The 26,111-nt window shown below is 39.3% G+C and overlaps 2 protein-coding genes across 6 annotated transcripts; both read left to right on the top strand.

Annotated features, from left to right (window-relative positions):
• Positions 1 to 19: 19 nt before the first annotated feature.
• Positions 20 to 1,320, top strand: LOC123316349. The gene is made up of 2 exons (XM_044902391.1): positions 20 to 180; positions 459 to 1,320. Exon 2 carries the CDS (start codon positions 485 to 487, stop codon positions 1,262 to 1,264), a length of 780 nt encoding a protein of 259 aa, XP_044758326.1. The 5' UTR covers positions 20 to 180; positions 459 to 484; the 3' UTR covers positions 1,265 to 1,320.
• Positions 1,321 to 1,475: 155 nt separating this feature from the next.
• LOC123317480 (kinesin-like protein KIF19) lies at positions 1,476 to 25,975 on the top strand. Of its 5 annotated transcripts, XM_044904050.1 has the most exons (10): positions 1,476 to 1,590; positions 2,676 to 2,823; positions 14,189 to 14,349; positions 15,673 to 15,817; positions 21,858 to 22,007; positions 22,984 to 23,822; positions 23,918 to 24,134; positions 24,514 to 24,727; positions 24,791 to 24,920; positions 24,977 to 25,975. In XM_044904050.1, the coding sequence occupies exons 2-10, from the start codon at positions 2,677 to 2,679 to the stop codon at positions 25,215 to 25,217; spliced, it is 2,244 nt and encodes a 747-aa protein (XP_044759985.1). In that variant the 5' UTR covers positions 1,476 to 1,590; position 2,676; the 3' UTR covers positions 25,218 to 25,975. The 5 variants fall into 5 exon arrangements, with proteins under 5 accessions (XP_044759985.1, XP_044759986.1, XP_044759984.1 ...); XM_044904051.1 differs by lacking the exon at positions 1,476 to 1,590 and having other exon boundaries at positions 2,517 to 2,823; positions 23,951 to 24,134; XM_044904049.1 differs by lacking the exon at positions 1,476 to 1,590 and having other exon boundaries at positions 2,518 to 2,823.
• The last annotated feature ends 136 nt before the right edge of the window (positions 25,976 to 26,111 follow it).

Raw genomic sequence — 26,111 nt, 5'->3', positions numbered from 1 at the left:
AAAATTTCAGTAGACATTTTTTGACAGGACAAAAATAAATAAAAGATTAGGTTATGTTTGAAGACATGTGCTCTAGGATTATTTCATAATAAAATTGTACTAATTACTGACTTATAATCTGATTTGAATGCTTTTTGAATGAAACAATTCATTCTCCGATGATATCTGCTGAAATTGAAGGTATTATATCTTGAGCTTTCTCGTAATCACCACTTTTATTAGTAATAGGTGTAGTCATAACCTGTTTTAAATTATTTCATTCGAAATGATAATGATATTCGGCAGCATTTTTGATATTGAACAAAGTCAATTAGTTCTAGTAAATATTGCTGAAATACATTATTATTTTGATTATCTAAAGGATAAGTGGAAAATAAATATATCTTGTTTTTACACTCGGAACCATAGGCGTAACATGAAGCAGGGCAAAAATGTATGATATGATGTTTTATTTTCAGAATCGCTTTAGCCGAAAAGCCCAAAAATGTTGGGACAATTGAGTGGTTTGGAATTGAATCCACTTCTATCAGCCATCAAATTGACTTCAAATGATAAAATAATATGTGTACGAGAAGTTGGACTGGCAGATTCGAACTTCATCATCACATATCTGATGAAAAAGATTTTTCAGACACATGACAAACTAATTTTTGTAAACTTTCACAACACCCTAGATCATTATCAACTTGTTGGTAAAAAACTAGGTTTTGACCTTTTGAACAAAGTTCAAGTTGGAGATGCTGTCATAGTCGATATGCTCAAGAATGTTGAGGAAGAAATTTCGAATGAGGACTCCAAATTCTTCGAGAATTCTGAAGAATTTGTTGAAAAATTGTTCTGTAGGATTGAACTGAAAGCAGATGAAATAATTAGTACTAACGATAATCAAACTTTTCTCATAATTGATGACTTGACTCACTTGCTAGACATTGGAGTTAATATTGAATGTGTAGTAAAGTTTATTACACGGTGCTGCAATCTCAAAAGCAATTCTGTATCAGTTGTAATAAACAACCATGTTTCACCATATGAATCAAATGATGAAATCTTACCTGAAGATAATATAATAGCAAACTCTTTGAGCTACATCTCAGACTTGGAGATTGAAGTTGCTCCTCTACAAACTGGACATAGTAAAGATGTCAGTGGTGTAATTAATATCACTAGACCTGGGGAAGTTATCACTAAACTTCATTATAAAGCTTATGACAGGGGAATTAAAACATTTAAACCTGGAGAATCACTCATGAACCTGTTGAAATGAATATTGTTATATTTTTAATAACCTATGTTTACTGCCAAAATATATTTTTAGTTTTATTTGGTGTTTAATTTATGAAGATCAGATTGGATATAGGATTCCCGAATTTATGCTTTCATAGTCCACCTGGTCTCAATATGTGCAACTTTTTTTTTAACTTATCCTTTATTTTTTAGTATTTGTCTGTGCTTTTATTTCTGACCTGAATCAAGAGAGTTGTTACTCTTTGGTTTTACAGAGAAAATAAAAAACAGATGTTCTGTGTTTCTGATGATATAACAATGGTGGTATTGAGGATTGGCAAAATCATGAAAAATATTCAAAACCTGGTGAGTAAAGGGATAAATCATCGATTATGGTGATGGTGTAAATGTATTTATATGAATAAATGGGGATATACAAATTAATTTACTTTATTTTGGCCTTATATGCCAATTTTTCTTCTCGGCAATACGAAAATGATGTATATTGTTTCTGGTGAGCGTAGTTCAGGTTCTATAGAGGTATCAAACAAAAAAACAATTATCAAATTAATAATTCATTTATTCTTGTGTCATAATGTTCACGCAACCAAAAGTACAATGTTGGCTATCGAACATATATACAATAAAATCTACATAATAGCAGATATAGGGGTAAAACTTTTGAGCCTTAAAGGCCCAATCAGACCTTGGGATACTTGGAATTACTTGGACATTTATTACTAGAAGACTCGCTCTTTCAGAATAATATGTATCACCACTTTTAGCTCTACGATGATTTTTCTGGGAAATACGCTTGTCGAAAAGTTTATTTCAAACTGCGATTCAAGAGAATGCAAAAATGTGTTTAAATTATCAAAATCGACCAACAGGTTAGAATTCTATGCAAATTAGTCTCTGAAATATTGCCTTCTATCGCATTAGAACCTGGTAAAACCTCAATATCCGAAAAATAGTTGATTTTTTTTTGCACTATGTGAATCAAATTTGGAGATTTATCACTAGAAGACTTGCTCTTTCATATCTACGATGTCGAAAATTGAACTGATAAGAAAGAAGGTAGGTTTAAGGCATTATTTCTCAGCTTGGTTGATTATCGGAGATAATGAACCAAAGTAATGTGCTCAGCCTTTTGTCAATCTATTCCTGAGACGCATCGGAATATTCTGACCAACCCCTATTTGTATCAACGGCCGAGTTGTAACCAAAGCAACCGGAGCGGACAGTCCCACCGGACTTTCCGGATTGAGGAAAATCCGAACGGCGCTTTTCATTTGTTCCGCGGCTTGTACACGGCACGCTACGCTTTTAACGCTTCTCACCACGCGACAAAAAAATCATCTCGACAAATCCCTGCGACAGTCAATTACACGATCAAGGTGGCGATGTTTTGGAGACGAATTTGAAATATTTTGATTTCCCGTTTTCTACAGGATGTCCCCGGAAACTCCGTCCAGTTCGGGAAGTGACACTTCGCGGCCGCCTTTGAAAACGGCCGAAGAGAGGCTTATGGTGGCCGTTAGAATAAGACCGCTGAAGGCGGACGAACCTGCTAGATGTTTGTACGCCTTGAACAAGAAGGTAAAGTGGTTTGAAGACGTTCCTCAGAAAAAATAAACTAAAGGTGCACATTTCACAGTTTGGCTATATGATACGTGAGCGCACATGTGGATCGCACGGTATAAACAGGTGGAAACGATGTATTCAGTAGTTGCTGGTGGTATAGTAGCCTATAGGGCTATTCTTGACGTTTTTCAAAATTTTGTTCACCTAAACTCTAAACGTAACGCTCAGATAATATTCTGCACGTCAAAAGATAAAGATTATGAATTAATTTGTTTTCCTCTGCAGAAAAACTAAATTTTTTTTTGAGTATGTTTACAGGGGGTGGGTCTTTCACTTGTACATGTACATATTTTAACAGAAGATTCCTGGAACCAAAAGAAACACTTTTTACCCTTACCATTTTTTCCAATTCGCCAAAAGTTAAACATATATTGGTTAAACAGTCAATAATGGATATTTGACTATTTTGGAAAATGAAAGTAGGTATTCCTCATATTTCTTTGCATAATGCACACCGTTTTCGAGTAAGTAATTTGATATTCAAAAAAATAAATAATATATCCATGAGATTCGAAAAATTGGATGCTTTGGCTGAATACAACTCTGTTTAATAAAAGATCCACAGATGTGTATTGTCATAGAGTTAGCCTGTTATACTGAAGGGAGTTCCGTTTTTCCAGGAATGGCAGAGCTCATTATGAAAACTTTTTTATATGTCTAGGCCAAATCGGAAGAAATGGCAAAAAAAAGTGTTTCTTTTGACGCCAAGAATCTACTGTTAAAATAAACAGGGCGAGTCTTTGACTCGTACAAATATCATAACAGTGGAATCTTGTGGTCAAAAGAAACACTTCTTTCCCTAACCATTTTTTCTGAATCGGTTCGGTTTAAAAGATACAGGCTGTTGAAAAACCATAAAAAAAATGTTATTTTTACTTCTATCTCACAAACGGTTTTGTCGATTGAAATGAATTTCGGATTAAAGTTTTTCATTTGTTTGATGAATCTTTTTCGAATACAAGAAATCACCCACGTCTTCCAGTTTTCTCATTATGTCCATTACGTACCATGAAAATACCAAAAATTCAAAGAATGCAACTCTTGAAACTAAGTTGGACGCTATCTAATGAATATTTGTTTTCGTTTTCGAGTAATTCGATGTTCAAAAATTCAAAGTATCTGTGAACTTTGGAAAATTGGGTACTTTGGCTGAATACAACTCTGTTCAATGATCTACATATGTGTAATGTCACAGATTTAGGTAGTTTTTCTGAAGTTTATTTTGTTTTATTCAGTCTCAATACAAACGTATATGCATCAACAACTGCTTGGCATCTTCTCCTACAAGCTTTCCACCAAGTTATTGAGAAAACCTTCTGTCGCGCAGACTTTGGGAAACCCTGGATTATACAGGGTGATTCATAACTCTATTGGGACATAGACTAAGGACAGATTGTTTGGACCAAAATATGGCGATAGGACCAAATATACCTCAATAAAATATTGCCAAAATTCAACTTTAACGCCCTCTATCTTTTTCCACAGCAATATTTTATTGAGGTATATTTGGTCCTATCGCCATATTTTGGTCCAAACCATCTCTGCCCTTAGCCTATGTCCCAATAGTTATGAATCACCCTGTAGAATATTTTTGAGACACGCGGTATTCGAACCCATACTAACCGGAATCCCGATAAAGGTCTGGCTAAAACGAATTTATGGACTTCAGGATGCACTGGCACGCCATATGCTTTAATTCGCAATATAAAGCAGCGAAACTTCAACGTTTCGGTGGGTTCCGAGTTTGTTTTCACGATAATATTCATGAGATTATCGCCCACGTGCGATTTTCAGAATAACAAAATCGCCCAAAACCACCTGGGGAATCGATCAAAGTCGGGGAGAAATTCACAGAAAGGAAAAAAAACAGAAGTGGTTTCATTAGGTTATGAAATACACTGCTCGAATATTGAAGTGCATACTTTTTCAGTATTACTGTGAATTTATAAACCATTTCGACCTAAATATGGTCCTCAGGCATTTAATGGCTTAATTTAGAAAATTACAAGATACTTTTTGTGATCCGTATGTGCTATAATGGACTACTGCAACTCATCTGGTTTTGAGTTTCATCAATTGTGTGTTAACTAGTTTAACATGAACAATTATTGTGTTGATAAGTTGATTAAACGAAAGTTCAACTGAACAAGAAAGTTCAAAGTGTAGTTATAAGTAGGGAGTGATATATTGCTGTCGTACTAGTGTAATATACAGGGTGGAGGCCTTTTTCTTTGGCAGAAGGTAGAATTATCTATGTAAAATGTTCAAGATGGCTGAGCTACAACACCTATAGTTGAGGAGCCGACGATGATGAATCGGGATTTACTCGAGCGTCGTGGAGACCTAGTGGATTTTGAAGATTCGATGATAAAAAGAAAAAAAAAGGGTTTATGATGTATGCACTTTCAGCTGTGGGGAAAGCGTCTGTAGGTTCTCAAAGATGTAAAAAAAAATCGTCAGGTGTACATACTCGAGCGTGTCAGATTGAGATACTGTATATGACCTAAGTGTCTATGATAATAAATTCATGTTGATCTGACAGTTTGCGTGGTGGTGTTGGCCGTACGGTAGAGTTTAAAATGGTGTCAGATTTTTAGTGGATATGTTAATTGGACCCGAAGGAAACTACTTTTTAAAAGACTGACAATACGGACTTGATGCAAGGTAACAGCGTTTCTTTGAAAATGCAATCGTTACTTGTACATACTCCAGCATGCCAGGTTTTCATATAGATGGTTAATCTCAGTGTTGCAGACGTGTTGACCCATTAATCTGACACTAATCAGCGGGGGTTTTCTCAATCCAAGAGTTTGAAGTTGATAACAAGGCATTTTTTCAAAATATCTCCCTTCTTGTACCTCTAATCGTTTCTGTATTCATTATGAAAGTTGTAGATAATAAAATTCTATTCAACTTTCGCCTGAGGCAATTTTACATACTCCCAACCGTTTTCGAGTTAGAGGGCGATAAGTGTGGGGAGCTCAGCCACACATGCGAAAGTCCAAGGTCATTGTAGAAACCCAGTCTAATGTACATTTATCGCCATATATCTCGAAAACGTTCAAACGTAGAAAAAATTGTTTCGGACAAAATTCGTAGAAAATGTTATGCTCTACAACTTTTATAATGAATTCGAAAACAATTCGAAGCCCAGGAGAGGAGATCATTCAAAAATACTGATTTTTGTGACCTTTATTATGGACAATTTTATTGTTTCGGCTTGCTGAAACTGTCAGATTATAGTTTTTCCCTTATTCTCCAATCATTAGCTTCAAAATGGGAAAAAAAGCCACCGCGCTCGAGAATGTACACGTGACGTTGTTTTTTTGCAAGTTTGGCGCCCTCCCACACATTTTCGTCACGCTTAAATTGTCAGATTAAGAGAATATATAATTTTCAACATGTAATGAACCACATATATCTTAATCTGACTCGTTGAGTATGTACAATGATTGTTTTTTTTACTATTGTAGGAAATGTGATAATTTCCTCGAAAATAAATTCACATGCCGAATTCCTACAACAAATTCGTCGAGAAAATCAAAACGGAGAAACATAGGAAACCACTCCTCCTTTGTCGTACAATTTCATTGGTGCAGAGAAAATGTTCCGAAAAGGGTATAAAAAGAACCCATATGGAAAGCAAAAACCATTCACATTCACACTCAGCGATCGAGACAGACGACCACCAGCTAAGAAAATTACGCATATCGCTTCCGCATTCCAAGCCTGCACACAAAAGGTTTTTCTTAAAACCACTCCAGCTACTCGAAGACCTGCGGTCCCAACACATCTGGCAACAATTATCAGGGCGACACTTGACCTGCATCCCGAGCCTGCATTCCGGACGTCAACAGTGACCGCACATTAGGGCGAAACAAATTCGTTTTTGTTAAAACGACATTGCACATATTTTACTCTTCAGGGCAACCCTCATAAAAGTTGGGTTGAATAAAAACTGTGATATTCTGTGGGAATATTTTATTTCACTTCCCTTTTCCCTGAAAATACTAACGATAGTTCCAGCTCAACAGACTATTTAACCCACAAATTGGTGACCCCGACGTGATCGAAAAAGAAGCCCCGAAGAAAAATGGAACAAGAAGCAGCCCAGGTCTCAAGAGTCGCCGTTCGGATGCCAGAGTTTGTAGCCGCCGATCCCGAATTATGGTTCGCCATGGCTGAAGGAAGTTTTCTTTGCTCCGGAGTGACACAAGACCGGACTAAGTTTGGCTACATCGTAGGAGCCCTGCCAGCAAAATTTGCCGCCGAGGTGAAGGACATCATAATGAACCCACCTACCGACGGGGCCTACGAGAAATTGAAGATGGAGCTGGTGCGACGTCTGAGTGCCTCCCAAGAAGAGAAGACCCGCCGCCTACTGGAACGAGAGGAATTGGGAGATCGTAAGCCGTCACAATTCCTTCGTCATTTACAGGGACTCGCAGATCGAACCGTCCCAGATGCCCTGATGAAATCCCTGTGGATGAGCCGGCTACCCAAGTGTGTCCAGGTGTCATTGGCCATCATCAAGGACGCAAATCTCGAAGACTTGGCAACCCATGCAGACCATATAATGGAAGCCTCCCGACCTATCGCCCACCACATAGCAGAGACGACCAACATAGAGGCCATCACCGATAAGAAGCTGGAGCAGATGTTCTTAGGACTGAACCGGGAAATAGCAACCCTGCGGGCAGAGCTGGCAGCACACCACCGGGAGCGACCCAAGAGAGATGGTAGCCGAAGCCGTTCCCACGACCGTCGAAGAAGCCAGAGTCGCAGACGATCGCCAACTGATAGAAGGTGCTGGTACCATACCAGATTTGGAGCCAGGTCCATGAAGTGCGAGCAGCCCTGCAACTACACCTCGGGAAACGAAGGGGGCCTTCACTAGAAGCGGCCAGTGATCCCAGCCCAACGACGCGCCGCTTGTTTATCACGGATCAGGACTCCAAGTTGCAGTTCCTGGTCGACACTGGAGCAGACCTGTGCGTCTTCCCACGCAGCGCAGTCACTGGCAGACGAGAGAAGTCAGACTACGTCCTTTCAGCAGCCAATGGGACACCCATCGCCACGTATGGTACAACCACCCTCACGCTGAACCTAGGACTACGCCGAGATTTCACATGGAGGTTCGTCATAGCAGACGTATCAAAACCCATCATCGGCGTCGACTTCTTGAGTTTCTACAACCTGCTAGTGGACGTGAGGAACCGAAGACTTTTGGACGGAACCACCCAACTCACTACCCAAGGACAAGTGGCTGAGTGCTCCATCCCAGAAGTCAAGACTGTCAACGGATCCTCCAGGTATCATGATCTACTAACACATTTTCCAGAGATCACCAGACCTGCAGGAGCCCCAGGACGCATCAGGCACAACACAAGGCATCACATCAAGACGTTGCCAGGACCACCAGTAGCTTCGAGACCACGACGTTTGGCACCAGATAAGTACAAGGCAGCCAAAAAGGAGTTCGAAGCCATGCTACGACTAGGAATCGCCCGTCCATCCAAGAGTCCATGGTCATCCCCACTGCATCTCGCACCAAAGAAAGGTTCTGAAGAATGGAGACCGTGTGGAGACTACCGTGCCCTAAACGCCCGGACTGTCCCCGATCAGTATCCCGTGAGACACATCCAGGACTACGCCCATATCCTCCAGGGGAAGAAAATTTTCTCAACCCTCGATCTAGTGAGGGCATACAACCAGATTCCCTTGGCCGAAGAAGATGTTCCCAAGACCGCCATCACGACGCCATTTGGACTGTTCGAGTTCCCAGTCATGACGTTTGGACTACGGAACGCAGCACAGACTTTCCAAAGATTCATCGATGAGGTTCTACAAGGACTGGACTTCTGCTTCTGCTACATTGATGACGTACTGATCGCCTCATCGTCGGAAGAAGAACACATGGAACATCTTCGGATCATCTTCGAGAGGTTCCGCAACTACTCCATCGTCCTCAATCCAGCCAAGTGTATCTTTGGACAACCTGAAATAAAGTTCCTTGGTTACCTCGTCTCTACCGATGGAACAAGACCACTGCCAGACAGAATCCAAGACATACTGGGGTACAGTCAACCAACAACCGCCAAAGACCTTCGAAGATTCCTGGGTATGATAAACTTCTATCGTCGTTTCATACCCCGAGCATCACAGACACTTGGACCTCTCCACGACCTGCTTGTGCCAAAACTGAAAGGAAAGGCGAAGATATCATGGACCCCAGAAGCCACTGCAGCCTTTGAAGAAGGGAAGAAGATGCTAGCTTCAGCCACCTTGCTTGCTCATCCCAAGGACGCCGCTCCTCTAGCCTTAGTAACCGACGCGTCAGACACTGCAGTAGGAGCTACTCTTCAACAGTTGGTCAACAGCGAATGGCAACCACTGGCATTCTTCTCCAAGAAACTGTCACCACCAGAGACTCGTTATGGAGCATACGACCGTGAACTGCTAGCCATCTACCTAGCCATCAAACACTTCAGACACATGGTAGAGGCCCGAAACTTTACCATTTTCACGGATCACAAGCCATTTACGTATGCCTTCAAGCAGAAGCCAGAGAAGTGCTCGCCCAGACAGTTCCGCCATCTGGATTATATATCACAATTCTCCACCGACATACGCTACGTACCAGGATTGCAGAATGTCGTCGCTGATGCCCTTTCAAGAGTGGACAAAGTGACTCCCATCTTGGACTATGCAGCATTGGCCACATCGCAAGAAGATGACGACGAACTGCAGAGATATCTACAAGGTGACACCGGATTGCTGCTACGGAAGATGAAACCACATGGGTCAGAAATCGCTGTGTACTGTGATACATCCACACCTCAGGCACGTCCATTTCTCACCAAATCATTCCGCAGAGCAGCCTTCGATACCATTCACAGACTGGCACATCCCGGAGTGAATGCATCCATCAAAATGGTCAAACAACGTTTCGTATGGCCTTCAATCAACGCAGACTGCAGAAAATGGTCCCGCAGCTGTATAGAGTGTCAGAGAGCCAAAGTCACTCGCCACGTCAATGCTCCACTAGGTACTTTCATGCCACCAACACGTCGATTCGACCACGTGCACATGGACATCATCACCATGCCACACTCTGAGGGCTACCGATACTGCCTCACTTGCGTCGACCGATTCACTAGATGGCCAGAAGCCATCCCACTCCAAAACCAGGAGGCATCCACCATCGCCAGAGAATTTTACACAAACTGGATAGCGAGGTTCGGTACTCCACTTCGGATCACCACTGATCAAGGAAGACAATTCGAGTCGAGCCTGTTCAACGAATTGAATAAGTTGACTGGCACGAATCACATCCGTACTACCGCCTATCACCCAGCAGCAAACGGCATGGTGGAGAGAATCCATCGACAACTTAAGGCAGCAATAAAATGCCACAAGAACGACCGATGGACCGAAACACTCCCAACCGTTCTCCTCGGAATGCGAGCAGCCTGGCGAGAAGACCTAAAAGCAACGGCAGCAGAACTGGTATATGGAGAGCCACTCAGATTGCCTGGAGAGTTCCTGGATTCCAGAAGTACGGATGATAGCGAGAACACATCCGACTTCATAGTGAACCTGAGGCAACAAATGCGAGAAATAAGGCCCACTGATGGAAGCCACCACGTAGAGCGGACCAGCTTTATATTCAAAGACTTGGTAACTTCACCTTACGTTTTCGTCCGGCATGACGGTCCGAAGAAAGGCCTGCAAAACCCCTATGACGGACCATACGAAGTGTTGAGTCGAAGTCCAAAACACTTCGGAATAAAAATAAACGGCAAGGAAACGACAGTTACAATCGACAGGTTAAAACCAGCCTATGTCATCGCAAACGACGATATGAAGAACCAGCCAATGCAAGAACACCCTGTAGAACCCGATAGAGAAGATCAAACTCCAGCCCAGGAAAGAACAACTACTAGATCCGGCAGAAGAGTTCATTTTCCCAAGAGATTTCTACAATATGTTTCGTAACTTCGTCACTGGTGGGGGAGTGTGTAGGAAATGTGATAATTTCCTCGAAAATAAATTCACATGCCGAATTCCTACAACAAATTCGTCGAGAAAATCAAAACGGAGAAACATAGGAAACCACTCCTCCTTTGTCGTACAATTTCATTGGTGCAGAGAAAATGTTCCGAAAAGGGTATAAAAAGAACCCATATGGAAAGCAAAAACCATTCACATTCACACTCAGCGATCGAGACAGACGACCACCAGCTAAGAAAATTACGCATATCGCTTCCGCATTCCAAGCCTGCACACAAAAGGTTTTTCTTAAAACCACTCCAGCTACTCGAAGACCTGCGGTCCCAACACATCTGGCAACAATTATCAGGGCGACACTTGACCTGCATCCCGAGCCTGCATTCCGGACGTCAACAGTGACCGCACATTAGGGCGAAACAAATTCGTTTTTGTTAAAACGACATTGCACATATTTTACTCTTCAGGGCAACCCTCATAAAAGTTGGGTTGAATAAAAACTGTGATATTCTGTGGGAATATTTTATTTCACTTCCCTTTTCCCTGAAAATACTAACGATAGTTCCAGCTCAACAGACTATTTAACCCACACTATTCTGACAGGCTGTTCTAGACAATTCCCCCTATATTATACAAGTCTCGAGTAAATCTCGAATTTCCCTCTTGGGCTCCTCAACTACTAGAATTTCGACAAAATTCCATTAAATTTCAATGACGTGACTATAGAAGGTGGCTCTGGCATCAGAAAAACGAAACAAAACATAAACATATGACTAGACAATGAATGGTTCAGTACTTCCGAGTCTATCTGATTAGTTGCATCAGGTCATATGTAAAAATTTTTGTTCAGTGCGATTTAGGGTGAAAAAAGTGTTTGTATTGCCCTTATTGGAGAAACCATAACAGCGGTAAGGTATCGTGATTCGATCATAGAACCTATTATTGTTCGGCTAGATTAGAAGTACATTTCTCAAGCTGCAGGAGCTTAACGTCATCAGGAGAAAAATAACTTTGTCGCGCCATTAAAAGAATTGAATTCGTGCCTGATGGATTTTTTTCCATAATCTCAACTGACGCTCCAATTATAATTAGTGCTTTCTTAATGGAATAATTGTATGTGGCATGCAACTCCTCCCGTGCGTAAGACTTGTCAAAATCGAAATCGCTCGAAGAACTTATTACCCCATAAATAACCCCCGCGTTGCGCATTATACCCCCGCAATTTTTTTAATTGCAACAAACTGTTCTAATGAATGTTTCCGTCGAGCCTGGGCAGACGGCAATATTCGAGGATTTATCGTCTCTCCAGATCTCATTAAAGAGCATTTGCAATAATTGTGCCCTGTGGCTTATTAAAGTTTCAATTTGTCCTTAAAATAACACCCTTACCTAGATTTTAAGCATTGCTGATAATCCCGCCGCCGGGCACATATGAAGCTGGTATTTATTAGTGTAGTTGATGGATGTAATCAAAACCGCATATTTTATATGTACGCAATGCCGTTTTTTAATGTTTCATGAGTTTCTTTGGCGTTTTGATTAATTATTCTACGCCATAATGGTTCGATAGTGTATCAGAGGGTACTTATGTTGGAATATTGCGGGGGGGGGTTGTTAGTTATTGGTTGAATTGCGGCTTTTATGATGCAAAACGTCGCAATTTCCATATACCTACCGATGTTTAAGAGAGTAAAGATAAAATCATTGGTAGAACGAGAGTGCTCCAATGTTATACCCTTGGGGTGTTTATAATTTCCTCGATAATTTCTAATAAAACATAAACAAATTGATATTTAACTTGAAACAGATCATACGATAATGGTGAACTGAGGTTACCGTCACCCACCTGATGAAGATGCTATTGTGATAGCGAAACAGATGTCGTGGTTTAAAAACTTATTTTTGTGGGAATCGTATAATGTGTTTCAAGTTTTATATAAGATTAATTGTGCTAATTTCGTAAACGGTTTTCAAAGATGAGGCTTTTTTTTTGACAGAACTAATCAAAATAAGTCGTTCAACCAAAAATTGTCTGTATAAAATATCCAAGATGGCTGAGATACTACCCTTAGAAGTTCGACAAAATTTCATTGAATTTCAAGTACGGGTCTGTGGAAGGTGACTCCGATCGCAAAAACGAAACAAAACATAAACATATGGCTGGACAATCAATGGTTCAGTATCAAGTTCATCAGATTAAGATGCATCACGTCACTTTTGAGAGAATCATAATTGTTGTATCTTGCAATTTAGAGTGAAAAAAATGTAGAAAATCGAGGCAGTTTCTTGAAAGTGCTTATGTTAGGTATGTTGAAAAAGTGCCATGATGTTTCCACATTTCATTCCATTTTTACGACGATTGTTGGAATGTTCGAACAATAAGATTGTGATGCCTATTGGGAAAAAATTCGTGAATAATTTAGACGAATTTTATTGGTGAGGTTTTGAAGTATTATTCTAATTTTTACACTTGTGTCCTAAGTCTCTTCTGTCAGTTAGTATCGAAATAAGCCATTTCATAAAATCGTGTAAGTTATTGAAAAATAATGACAACAATTCGGCAATCCTAAGTTTCCATTTTCATTACAACGTAAATATCCAACGTGCTAATATCCTAAACGAAACCACGTGGTCGAATCAGGAGATAAGTTTTTTTCCTATTGTTTTGCGATAATTCATCTAACAAACGATCTAGGGTCGTATTAGGATCTATTTCATTAATCATTTTCAATTTTTTTTCAACATTGTCAGATTGAAAGTTTTGTATAGGTGATTTTTGGTGAAACGCTTCATTTTGACCAGTTCTACCTTCTGTTGAAAAAAAAGCCTCACCTTCAAGTACAGCCTGTGTATATTGCCCTGGATTATTTATCATATGTTATTCTTATGTTTATTCCACTACTTATACAAGGTGAGTCTTTGACTCTTAGAAATATTCTAACAGTATATTCTTGAGGTGAAAAGAAACACTTTTTTCCTCTATACCATTTGTTGCCTATATCTTTTAAATCGATGTGATTCGGAAAAAATGGTAAAGGAAAAAGTGTTTCTTCTGACCTCAAGAATCTACTGTTGAAATATTTGTACGTGTCGATGACTAACATATTTTCAACTCCTTCTCTCAATATTTTCTACACATATTCAACCCCCGTTACCCTTTCTCTATTAGTATGTTTGGATGATTCAGTGTTTTACCGAATTCTCATCACAGTACTACTTGGTCCCTTCAGCAGAATCCTCTCATTCTTTCATTATAAGAAAATATGGTTGAGAAACTTTCTCCTCATGGTAATAAAATATATATTTTCAGCATGTTATCCTCGAAGACAACGAGAAGAGCATCAGAAATCAAGGCAGCAGAAGGATAAACGACAAGCAGTATTCTTTCGATGTTGTATTTGGTGAAGAGTCGACCCAAGAAGAAGTTTATAACGTAACAACTAGTAGTTTGGTCAAAGATATATTGAACGGGTAAGTTATACAGACGAAATAAAAGTGTTAAGTACTATAATTTTGAATTGGGTTATTCGCGAAAAAATTAAATCTTTTTATTCCAACATACGTGAAGAAATGTAAACTATTTTTTAACTGTAGATAGGTGGATCTGGTAAGCACATTGGAATCGCATACCATAATTGAATTAAACTTGAATTTTTCATGAGTAGTTTTGAGGGTCGGACCTTGGAAGGAAAACGTTAATGGAAAGTATATCGATCAGAGTGTATAGTGAAGTCATAATTTAGGTGACATGTTGTTTACTGTTCCAATGGCCCTATTTCAATTTTTCCTGCTGTACATACAGGAATACATTTCCACTTGCTTTTAGATATTTATCAGCATGTATGTCAGTTTATGTTCCCTTCCTACTCTAAGAATGATGTCAACGTAGGATTTGATATATCAATGGTTTGACTGTAGTTGAGGGCCCAGTTTGGGTGACTATAAGTGGCCCTAGGCTCGTGTCTTATATCTCTCAGCAGAACCATTGAAATTTCTTTTTACTAAACAAAGAGTATAGTGTATAGTCCTGATCAATGATGAAGCTAGACTTGCCGACGTATTGCTGTAGGTGTACAGATCGTTAACTATCAGAGAGGGCCTAGGCCCGGGCCTAAGGCCTGATAGAGATTCCATCAATTTCTACCTATAACAAAGTTGAGCTTTATTTTCAGTGAACTGATGGTTGCATCATGTTCTCTTTTGTGTTTTGAGTCAGTACAAAGACCAGCAAACTCCGTGGGCCCTCGCATGACAAAGACAGTCCCCATCAACGCCATGCTGCCAGATCCCAAAACCTCCTTTATATTCCATCCACTTGATTCTTTGCGTTTACCATGAAATATTTATAGGTGTAAACCGTTTTCCGAAGCCTCTGTTTTTCTGCGTAAAATTAGTAGCTATTGCAGGTTTTTACGAGACCAGACTATCAACAAATAAGGCTGGAACTTGCATAGGCCGCCGATAAAATCTAACGGGCAATGAGGAAGTTTTACTGCGGGGCTATAACATAAGAAACAACAGGTCTGTGTGGTCTGATAACCTACATTATGGAATGTTAAGGTTAGCTTTATCAGCAAGGGCAGTTAGTTTGAACATGGATGTCGTTAATAATGAGTTTCACCCGGGGTTGGTTAACTGGGTATAAATTTACCAACCGATCAATTTCTGAGTTTCATGTGCTTTAGTATTCGTCTTTGTTGGTCGCTCAATAGGCCAGTTATAGGCAAAAACTTTTTTACATCGTGTTTTCATAAATGGCGGTCAAGATGGCTCATGAATGTTCTCTTGTTTCAGGTACAATGCCACTGTGTTCGCTTACGGAGCAACTGGTGCCGGGAAAACGCATACTATGGTTGGCAACCCTGACAAACCGGGTATAATGGTGCGAGCACTGAACGATTTATTCGAAGCAGTCAAAGAAAAAGAAGATGAATTTACGGTAAGTAAAACACGAAGTCTAGTTTTATAATTTCTCGTGTTTTATTTTAAAGTTCATTCTAGTTGCCATCGAATCGAAATGGGTCATCTTCCGTACTGAATTTAATTGTCATATTGATGGAAAAATCGATATTTCTAGGGTAAACAGTTGCTTTTTTTACTTTCCATGTTTCCGAGTATCAATTTGTACTGAAATTTCCACGAGTATATCCATCGAGTTCGAGAATAATGCGGTGGAGCGATAAAATCTGTGGAATTGTCTAAATGGAAACATGACAACACATGCCATTCCTCCTACTGTTGTTTTGGCATTTAACAACCCAGTAACATGAAAGTTCATTCTGTTATCACCACGAACAGGTGGAGGAGAAGTTATGGGTTCACATTCTTGAACCATCTCTCAACGACAGTTTTGAGCTGAGTTCAACTTTGAACTCGGCTTGAAACATAGAAATAATTATGTAAATTAAGACGGAAAGTTTTTCGAAAGTCAACTTTGGACACACGCGTAACTTCCAGAATAATCATGGTAGATCTTACATATTCTGAAAGAGCAACTCTTCTAGTAATGAATCTGAGAATTCCATCCATCTAGTTGCAACCGTTCGGTCTTGACAAATTTTTAACTGAATCACAGCCTTCCTAAATATAAACACGGCTGTAACTGAACCTTTTTCAGGATTTTTCGAAGGTCAGTTTTCGAGTCGTTTATCTCTCAAAAAAAGTAACCGTAGATGGAAATGTGCTACATATTCTGAAAGAGCAACTCTTCTAGTAGTAAATCTGAGAATTTCATCCATCTTGGCGCAACCGTTCGGTCTAAACGAATTTTTAACTGAACCCATCTTTTTCAGGTTTTTTCGAAGGTCACCTTTCGAGTCGTTTATCTCTCAATAAAAGTAACCGTGGATGGAAATGTGACACATATTCTGAAAGAGCAACTCTTTCAGTAATTAATCTGTGAATTTCATCCATACCGGCGCAACTGTTCGGTCTTGACGAATTTTTAACTGAACCCATCTTTTTCAGGATTTTTCGAAGGTCAGCTTTCGAGTCGTTTATCTCTCAATAAAAGTAACCGTGGATGAAAATGTGATACATATTTTAAAAGAACAACACTTCTAGTAATAAATCTGAAAATTTCATCCATCTCGGCGCAATCGCTCGGTCTTGACAAATTTTTAACTGAACCCATCTTTTTCGGGATTTTTCGAAGGTCAGCTTTCGAGTCGTTTACCTCTCAATAAAAGTAACCGTGGATGAAAATGTGATACATATTTTAAAAGAACAACTCTTCTAGTTATAAATCTGAGAATGTCATCCATCTCGGCGCAACCGTTCGGTCTAAACGAATTTTTAACTGAACCCATCGTTTTCAGGATTTTTTGAAGGTCAGCTTCCGAGTCGTTTATCTCTCAATAAAAGTAACCGTGGATGGAAATGTGACACATATTCTGAAAGAGCAACTCTTTCAGTAATTAATCTGTGAATTTCATCCATACCGGCGCAACTGTTCGGTCTTGACGAATTTTTAACTGAACCCATCTTTTTCAGGATTTTTCGAAGGTCAGCTTTCGAGTCGTTTATCTCTCAATAAAAGTAACCGTGGATGAAAATGTGATACATATTTTAAAAGAACAACACTTCTAGTAATAAATCTGAAAATTTCATCCATCTCGGCGCAATCGCTCGGTCTTGACAAATTTTTAACTGAACCCATCTTTTTCGGGATTTTTCGAAGGTCAGCTTTCGAGTCGTTTACCTCTCTATAAAAGTAACCGTGGATGAAAATGTGATACATATTCTGAAAGAGCAACTCTTCTAGTTATAAATCTGAGAATGTCATCCATCTCGGCGCAACCGTTCGGTCTACACGAATTTTTAACTGAACCCATCGTTTTCAGGATTTTTTGAAGGTCAGCTTCCGAGTCGTTTATCTCTCAATGAAAGTTACCGTAAATAGAAATGTAATACATATTCTAAAAGAACAACTCTTCTAGTAATTAATCTGAAAATTTCATCCATCTCGGCGCAATTGCTTGGTCTTGACAAATTTTTAACTGAACCCATCTTTTTCGGGGTTTTTCGAAGGTCAGCTTTCGAGTCGTTTACCTCTCAATAAAAGTAACCATAGATGGGAATGTTATACATATTCTAAAAGAGCAACTCTTCTAGTAATAAATCTGAGAATTTCATCCATCTCGGCGCAACCGTTCGGTCTTGACGGATTTTTAACTGAACCCATCTTTTTCAGGATTACGAAAGTCAGCTTTCGAGTCGTTTATCTCTCGATAAAAGTAACCGTAGATGAAAATGTGATACATATTCTGAAAAAGCAACTCTTTTAGTAATAAATCTGAAAATTTCATCCAGCTCGGCGTAACCGTTCGGTCTTGACGAATTTTTAACTGAACCCATCTTTTTCAGGATTTTTCGAAGGTCAGCTTTCGAGTCGTTTATCTCTCAATAAAAGTAACCGTGGATGGAAATGTGATACATATTCTGAAAGAGCAACTCGTCTAGTAATTAATCTGAGAATTTCATCCAGCTCAGCGTAACCGTTCGGTCTTGACGAATTTTCAAGTGAACTCATCGACGGTCAACTTTCGGCACACGTAAAATAATCCTAAAGGTACAGAAAATTTTATGGCTTGAACCTGAACCGGGCCTAAACCGCAGTGTGTTTTTTAGACATTAGTTTTCGCACACTTTTTAATTAATATAACAAGGACTATGACGATCGAGAACCCACAGATTTGATTAAAAGATTCCACCCCCTAATAAAAATTGACTAGACTCAGCTTTGCATGCAGTTAAACCAACCTGCGATAAGGAAACTGAATAGAGAAGAATTTGTCGGGGAAGACTACTCGAAACCACGCTTTCAAAACTCGAGAATTCGCATGTTGGAAACGTTTAGCGGTTCGTAGTGCTCTAGGTCAAGTTCGTTTTCGATTAAGAAATTCCACCCTTTTCATGACCGACGCCCACACATACAGACTGAAGGGCGAACAGGTAGAAGACGATAGAGAAAGAAAAACGGCTGGGAAATAAGGAAAAATGGTCCTATTTCGGGTGTATCTTTCGTGGGAACCGATTTAGATTCTGAAAGTAAAAATTAATGAGGGAAAAGCTCAATCGTTGGGTTTTCCCTTTGTTTTTAATAGTCAAGTCTTGATTCATGGTTTCCGGATGGTATATAGGGTGAATCTTTGACTCGTACAAATATTTTAACAGTAGATTCTTGAGGTCGAAAGAAACACTTTTTTCTCATAGCATTTTTACCGATTCGGCCCTGATAAAAAGATATAGCCTTTTTAAGTTTTCATAATGAGCCGTGCCACCCCTGGAAAAACAAAATTACCTTCAGAATAAGCTTGCTAAATCTGTGACACTACACATCTAAAGGATCTTTCAACAGAGTTATATTCAGCCAAAGTACCCAATCTTTCAAATTTTACTTCATAAGCTTTCTAGCTTGTAAACATTTCTGTTTGTCTAAGTGCTCGAAATTAGGTATCTACCTACCTATTCCCAAAATTTGCTAGTCATTTTTTCCCTCTTCAACCTATCGATACATATCCTTGCAGGAAATGCTTCAATTCAATTCTTATTTACCACCATTGAATTGATTATGACTAGATAAATAATTGAACATGAATAACCCTTTCTAATTCACCGGTCAAATCGACAGAAATAATAGTCATATCCGTCTCACCCCATCATTAACAGGAATTGGAGTGAAATGAGACATTTAAGGACCAACAATACGACTATTAACGTCAGACCTAATTGATCCTTCCTCCCCATTATGGCCAGACATTCCAGACAACCTCACCCCAAACTATAGAATTTTGTCGTTGAATAAACGCCCCAAGATGCATACTTACTGCTGGATCATTTTACGACCACAGTGGAGCCCTTTTCGGTATACTTATTCATAATCAATTTTTCTTTCGCTCAACCCTTGACGTGTTATCAATATAAAACAGACCTTGGCTCGGGAAACCTCCACTTTACTTAATGACCTGTCTTTTTCCGAAGGTCCCGAACTTGGATATTTGAAAAGACCCGTTTAGCGTTTTGGCTTTGAGTTTGAGTTTAACTATGGTTTTATGAGGTGACTATCTGGAAATATTATGGACTGGAAACGACCGTTTTAGTTCATGGCGCCCAAATGACAGTTCAAGGCTTTTAAAGTACCTACTCGCCGACTGTTATAGATTTATGAACAAATGGGAAGGTTCATTATGTTTTTCCATCAAAGGATGAGAATCCTGTTTGCGTTTCATTCCAATTTTATTGCTGAGAATGGGGGATGATAATAATCATGAAGAAATGAGTCGAATTCAAGGGCATAAGAGGGATATTTTCCTTAAAAGCCAATCAGAACTTCAAATTATATAATTTTTTCGGAAGAAATTTATACATGAACTCATTGGAGGAAAAACACAAATAATATCACTTCTTTACTGCCTAAATGATGTGAAGCTTAACCTGTGTGAATGGTTTTTGTCAAGAAAAATCAAATTGGTGCTTTAGAAAAGGGGAAGGAAGAATCAGTAGGGTTGAAATGAAAGACGAAAATTTCAGATATACAGGGTGAGTCTTAGAATCGTATAAATATTTCAACAGTAAATTCTTGAGGTTAAAAGAAACACTTTTTTCCCTTACCATTTTTTCCGAATCGTCTCGGTTTAAAAGATATAGGGTGTTGAAAAACCACAAAAATTTTTATTTTTAGTTCAATTTCAGAAACGGTTTTGTCGAATGAAATGAATTTCCAAGTATAGTTTTTCATTTATTTGATGAATCTTTTTCGAACACAAGATATCACTCACATCTTACACTTTTCTCATTATGACCATTACTTACCTTACAAATACCAAAAATTCAAAGAACTGAACTCATCTTGAGACTAAGTTGGACGCTATCTAATAAATATTTGAACGTTTTGTGAAATAAAAGTAGGTATTCTTCATATTTTCTTGTATAATGCGCCGTTTTCGAGTAATTTGTTCAAAAATCAATAAGTATCTGTGAAATTTGAAAAATTGGGTACTTTGGCTGAATACAACTCTGTTTAAAAGATCCACAGATGTGTAGTATCACAGATACTGAAGGTAATTTTGTGTTTTCTAGGGGTGGCACAGCTCATTATGAAAATTTAAAAAGGCTATATCTTTTTATCAGGGTCGAATCGGAAAAAATGGTATAAAAAAAGTGTTTCTTTTGACCTCAAGAATTTACTATTAAAATATTTGTACTCGTCAAAAATTCACCCTGTAAAGGACTACTCAAAAAAAAGTATGAGTTCCACACTATTTTTGTACGAGACTTCACTCCTTGAATTTTTCCTGAATTATTCATTTATAGTGTGACCCATTTGGAAAAAAATTAAAACTATGAATTTTTAAAACTTTTGTCACCAGGATTTTGAGTTTTTTAGAAATGTTTTGTTTGCATGAAAGGCTGAAAGCTGTTGTTGGCACAAACTGCTATTGGATAGCTATAGAGCTAATCTACTTTCACCGTTTCAAATGCTCGGACATTTTTTCTTAAAATTATCGATAAATCGGAAAATATCCGAACCTTCTTCCTATTCTGATAAATATATCCAATCATAGAATAAGTCATTTCCATCTTTCAGTACCTGAAGAGAAACTTGAAAGAATTTCTTGAAATGTCCTTCATCAAAGTGAAAGCCTTCCTGACGCCAGTAACAGTTTTCAAATCGAATTCAAATTACAACTGCATAAAATATTGATAACCATAACTCACATCCGTTTTCTCAGGCACGCATATACCACGCTTTACCAGTCAATATACTGTGATTTTCTACTTCTGAATGATTGACAGGCTCGGTAAGCGTTCGAGTGTGGGGAAACTCAGTTTGAACGTCATGAAACACGAAACAAGAAAACCGCCACCCCCCTCATACCATTTAACGATAAAATCTCCCTTAATAGCTGAGAAATTGACGGGCGTTCATCGCACTTTGTCGAAAATTTCCATACGATATGAATCGGTGCGTATTGCAGGTCACGATGTCGTACTTGGAGCTGTACAACGAGCAGATACGCGATTTACTGAACCCTAGTTCAGGTTATCTAGAGCTCAGGGAGGATGCCAGAGGGAGGAATATACAGGTGGCCGGACTTTCAGAGATTTCGACAAATTCAACAGATGAGGTGAGAATTTTCATATTAGAATGCGATCAAAGGGATTGAATGAATATTTTAGGAGCACCTAGGATAATTCATGCATATCAGATCATAAATGTTTCAGTATATCTATGTATGTCGAACAGAGTTTTTCCAATAATTGTTGAGGTAATATATGGGCTGTAGCCCATTGCTAAATCTCTGTTTCTGGCGATGGAAGTTGCAAGTATTATAAAAATGTAAAATCTTCACAACCTTCTTTGGAGAAACATTCTCCCGGTGTAGGTAATCTTAACGTAGCATTTATGCAAATTATGAGATATTAGAGACACATTCACCTCTGTAATCTATTACCAGAAGGTAGTTGCATACTCAATCACCAGGTAGTGCTTTAATAACCCTACCTCAGAATTCTTGCATAAACAATAATTTAAAATGCAAATAGCACAGTTGAAATCGAGGGTTATCCTGACCAAAGGTTGGATTATCTAGCTTCATACTATCATATTCATGTGGTGATTATGGAAAATATTGTGGGGACGCTGTTTAGAACGTTCTGGGTATTGATAAACGCTTAGCTTTCAATGATTCATGAATTCTGGCCTTTAATGCGAGCATGCATATGATTGTGGTTATAAGTTGTAATTGATTACCTACCACTAAAATAAATACGTAAAAAAGACTCATTATTTCCTACTATGGACATGAACTTTCAGGGGGAATCAATATACAGTGTGAGTTTTTGACTTGAACATATATTTTTAACAGTAGTTTCTTGAGGTTAAAAGAAACACTGTTGTGTTGGGTTGAGAAGTTGTAGTTCAGGTACCACCATATTCTGCACACCCTGTACAGTATACCTTGTATAATTTACCCACCATTTACAGTATACCTTGTGTACTGTGCTAATAGCAGTCGATTCGAATTGACTTGACGACTCTCCTTTGATTCAGAAATTGATACTTCTGTGAAATTTCATAACCATTTCGTATCCATCACACAGGTTATGACCCTTCTGCAGAAAGGCAACAGAGCCAGAACAGTAGAGCCAACCGCCATGAATAAAACCTCATCCAGAAGTCACGCCCTACTCAGCGTCACTGTCCGCCATGCCATACCTATCGACAAGACCGATCATCTCAGGATGAAAGTGAAACAAGGCAGATTGTTCATGATCGACTTGGCAGGATCCGAAAGGGCAAACAAGACCAAAAATCGGGGTAAAAGGCTGCAAGAAGGAGGCCACATAAACAGATCTCTGCTGGCCTTGGGAAACTGCATAAACGCTCTGAGCGGCGGCGCTAGATATGTCAATTATAGGGACTCCAAACTGACCAGACTGCTGAAGGATGCCCTGAGTGGAAATTGCAAGACAGTAATGATAGCTCACGTCTCACCAAGCTACACTCAGAGGGACGAATCTAAAAACACCCTTGTTTACGCTGATAGAGCCAATAACATTTCGACCAAAGCTGAAATAAACACTCTGGATGTTTCTTACCACGTTTCCCAATACCAAGACGTCATCAGCGAACTCAGAAACGAAATCGGAAGGCTTCAGCAAAAGATGAAAGAGGACAGACCAAGATCGGCCGATATAAACAGGATGAACGCAGAAGAAAGAAGCAGGGAAGTCAGAAACTTGAGAGAACAAATCGTGGATACCTTCAAGAACCAAATGAAGCTCAGAAGGAAGCTCATGGAGATCGACTCCCATCTTTTGGGTCTTGGGATGGAAGTTGAGAGACAACATCTGATAATCGCCCATTGGGAATCGAGAAACAACAAACTCTACAAGAATAGCCTCAACGAATCCAGGGCTAGGACGCAGCAGAGCTTGAGGTTTGCATTGTTCAAGTTTTTGGCATGTTTCAAACCTTCGTTTCTTTCTGGTAGCCTCCCTTCTTCTTTCCACACTCTTGCACTCTCTTTTCTAGACGACGTTATCTAAGCACATCTGATGGCTTCAGATCTGCTGGAAATGACGATGCTAGGGACGAGGTGGACGAGGATGCCGAAGGTGAAGTTGCCATTCAGCAAGCATGGAGGGAACTTGCTGATATTGAAAGGGAACAAGAGAGATGGTCGGAATTGAAGACGCATATTGATCAAAAATTAGAAGCTTGCAGGCAGAGGGGCGTTGCTTTGGAAGATGTAAGAGTTTTTTGATGAATAATGCGATACGAGACGACAATTTTAGATATCTTCGGGTGTTTTAGCTCTGGTTTTTCGAGACACTTTCGCCTACAACTGGGGTAGGAGCCTTTGCTTCAGTTCTGGGATTCTATTACGACTGAGGTAGTTATAGTCATACCATCAGCGCCTTTTTGCGTTAGGAATTATTCAAGTTCTCTTCCTTCTGTTGGACATCTCAGTATTCGGTTCAAAAGTTGATACTTGGTTGAGGAAATAACTTATTGAAGACCAGTTGCTGCTGAAAAGTTGACCAGAGCTTCGACGCCCAAAGTCATCCAATATTGTCATGGCCTTGAAAGCATTGGGTTCAATCTTTATAATGGTTTGGTTTTTCCAGAAATTACCTTCTTTGCTGTCATCTGACGACGAAAGGGAAATCCTGGCTCTAATGTGTCGAGTTCATGAACTGGAAGCAGATAAAATGGCCCTCCAATCAGAAAGACTCATCAGACAACATGAATTACGCAGACGCGACTTGACGATACTAAGATATGACCGTCAGAGACAGCTCTCTGAGGAAATAATAACTCGGCAAAGGAAACTCATAGAAGGTGAAGATAAAATTGTAAATCATCTACCTTTATAGCGTTCATTAACCTTTGTTAAAATTGCAGAAGGAAGGCTGAAACTCCCACCAGACCTCCAGGAGTTGTACCATCTGTATCAGCAGGAAATCCACGCAGCCAGCTACGCAGACTCAGCCTCGTCCAGGGACGGCGAGAAACTCCCTCCCATCAGTAAAATGTAAGTGATCAATACCAACATTACCGATGATAAAACTCATTTCCTTTGTGTGTCAGCTACTCGGAACCATTCCTCAAACCGCCGCTGGAAAGTAGTGATGGTAGCGGACCATCTCCACCTTCTAGTGCGGATTCAGGGGAAGCTGGTCTGCCAACAGTACGCGACAACAGCATCGACAGGGTGATGGGTCAAATGATAAACAGGCCGCACCAATTTATGAAATTACCGCCACTTCCGCCGTCTCCGCCAATCAGGAAGGGCCACGATGATGACGCTGGCGCCTCTAGCGGGTCATAATCGAACCTTGTAGATTTTTCGAAAATTCGGTTGAGATTTGAAAGGTGGTTGTGATACGGGTGCGTTTTATGAGTAAACACCAGTGGTACTAGTGCCTGTTTACTTTTTATCGCGTTTGGGTTGAAATTTCGTGAGTTCTCAGCTTATCTGTAACATTTGTTTGTATTTTTTACAATTGTTACAAATAAGATGAAATTTTGGTCAGTCTAAGAACCCTCGGTTGAGGTTATATCAATCATAACTTCGTTCGTTTAATAGAGTCAATCTCAAATTGCTCAGGGCCTTATCAAGACTGAATCCGGCCCTGGGTATGAAGCACTTAATGTTGCGGATAAAATCAACAACTCAATACACACTTGGCAATACAATTCGCCTACAAACCATACAAAATATCCGTTAAATTACAAATATTTTGTTTATACATAACTACTGAAATTTCAATCGATGTAATTTCATGAAAAAAATTGAGAACTGATTTTGGAGCTGAGCTGCTGAGCACAGGAATCGTGGCCATCTCTTATCATGACAGCTGGAGTTTGAAAATATGATTTTCGATTGATACAGTTTGAATGAAAGGAATTTCAACAATAATTTTCCTGGATTGTATAAATTGTATATATGAAAGGTTCAACATCATTATGTACCTTTTAATACAGTAATCCTCAGGTGTTCATGGGACGTTCTGTATGTGGATCTTCAATATTTTCGATGAAAATGATCTATTCGAGTTTAAATAAAAAGTTATTTCTTGTTTATGATTCCGCCCTTAAATAAGTTCACATCCTAATCCTAATATTTTCCACTTCCTGGCGAACGTTCAACTAACTTACAGGAATGAAGGTGAGGGAATAAAAAAAAATGTAATCCGATGGACGAAATTGAATATAATCGTAT

This window comes from Coccinella septempunctata, chromosome 7, assembly GCF_907165205.1.
Source record: "Coccinella septempunctata chromosome 7, icCocSept1.1, whole genome shotgun sequence".
NCBI lineage: Eukaryota > Metazoa > Arthropoda > Insecta > Coleoptera > Coccinellidae > Coccinella > Coccinella septempunctata.
This window is presented reverse-complemented; position numbering and strand designations above follow the sequence as displayed.

Bases quoted from the DNA above. Each gene is read 5' to 3' on its own strand.
- LOC123316349 (XM_044902391.1), top strand. From the start codon at position 485: ATGTTGGGACAATTGAGTGGTTTGGAATTGAATCCACTTCTATCAGCC.
- LOC123317480 (XM_044904050.1), top strand. From the start codon at position 2,677: ATGTCCCCGGAAACTCCGTCCAGTTCGGGAAGTGACACTTCGCGGCCG. The intron at 2,824-14,188 runs GTAAAGTGGTTT...ATATATTTTCAG, and splicing joins TGTACGCCTTGAACAAGAAG to CATGTTATCCTCGAAGACAA. The intron at 24,135-24,513 runs GTAAGAGTTTTT...TGGTTTTTCCAG, and splicing joins GGGGCGTTGCTTTGGAAGAT to AAATTACCTTCTTTGCTGTC.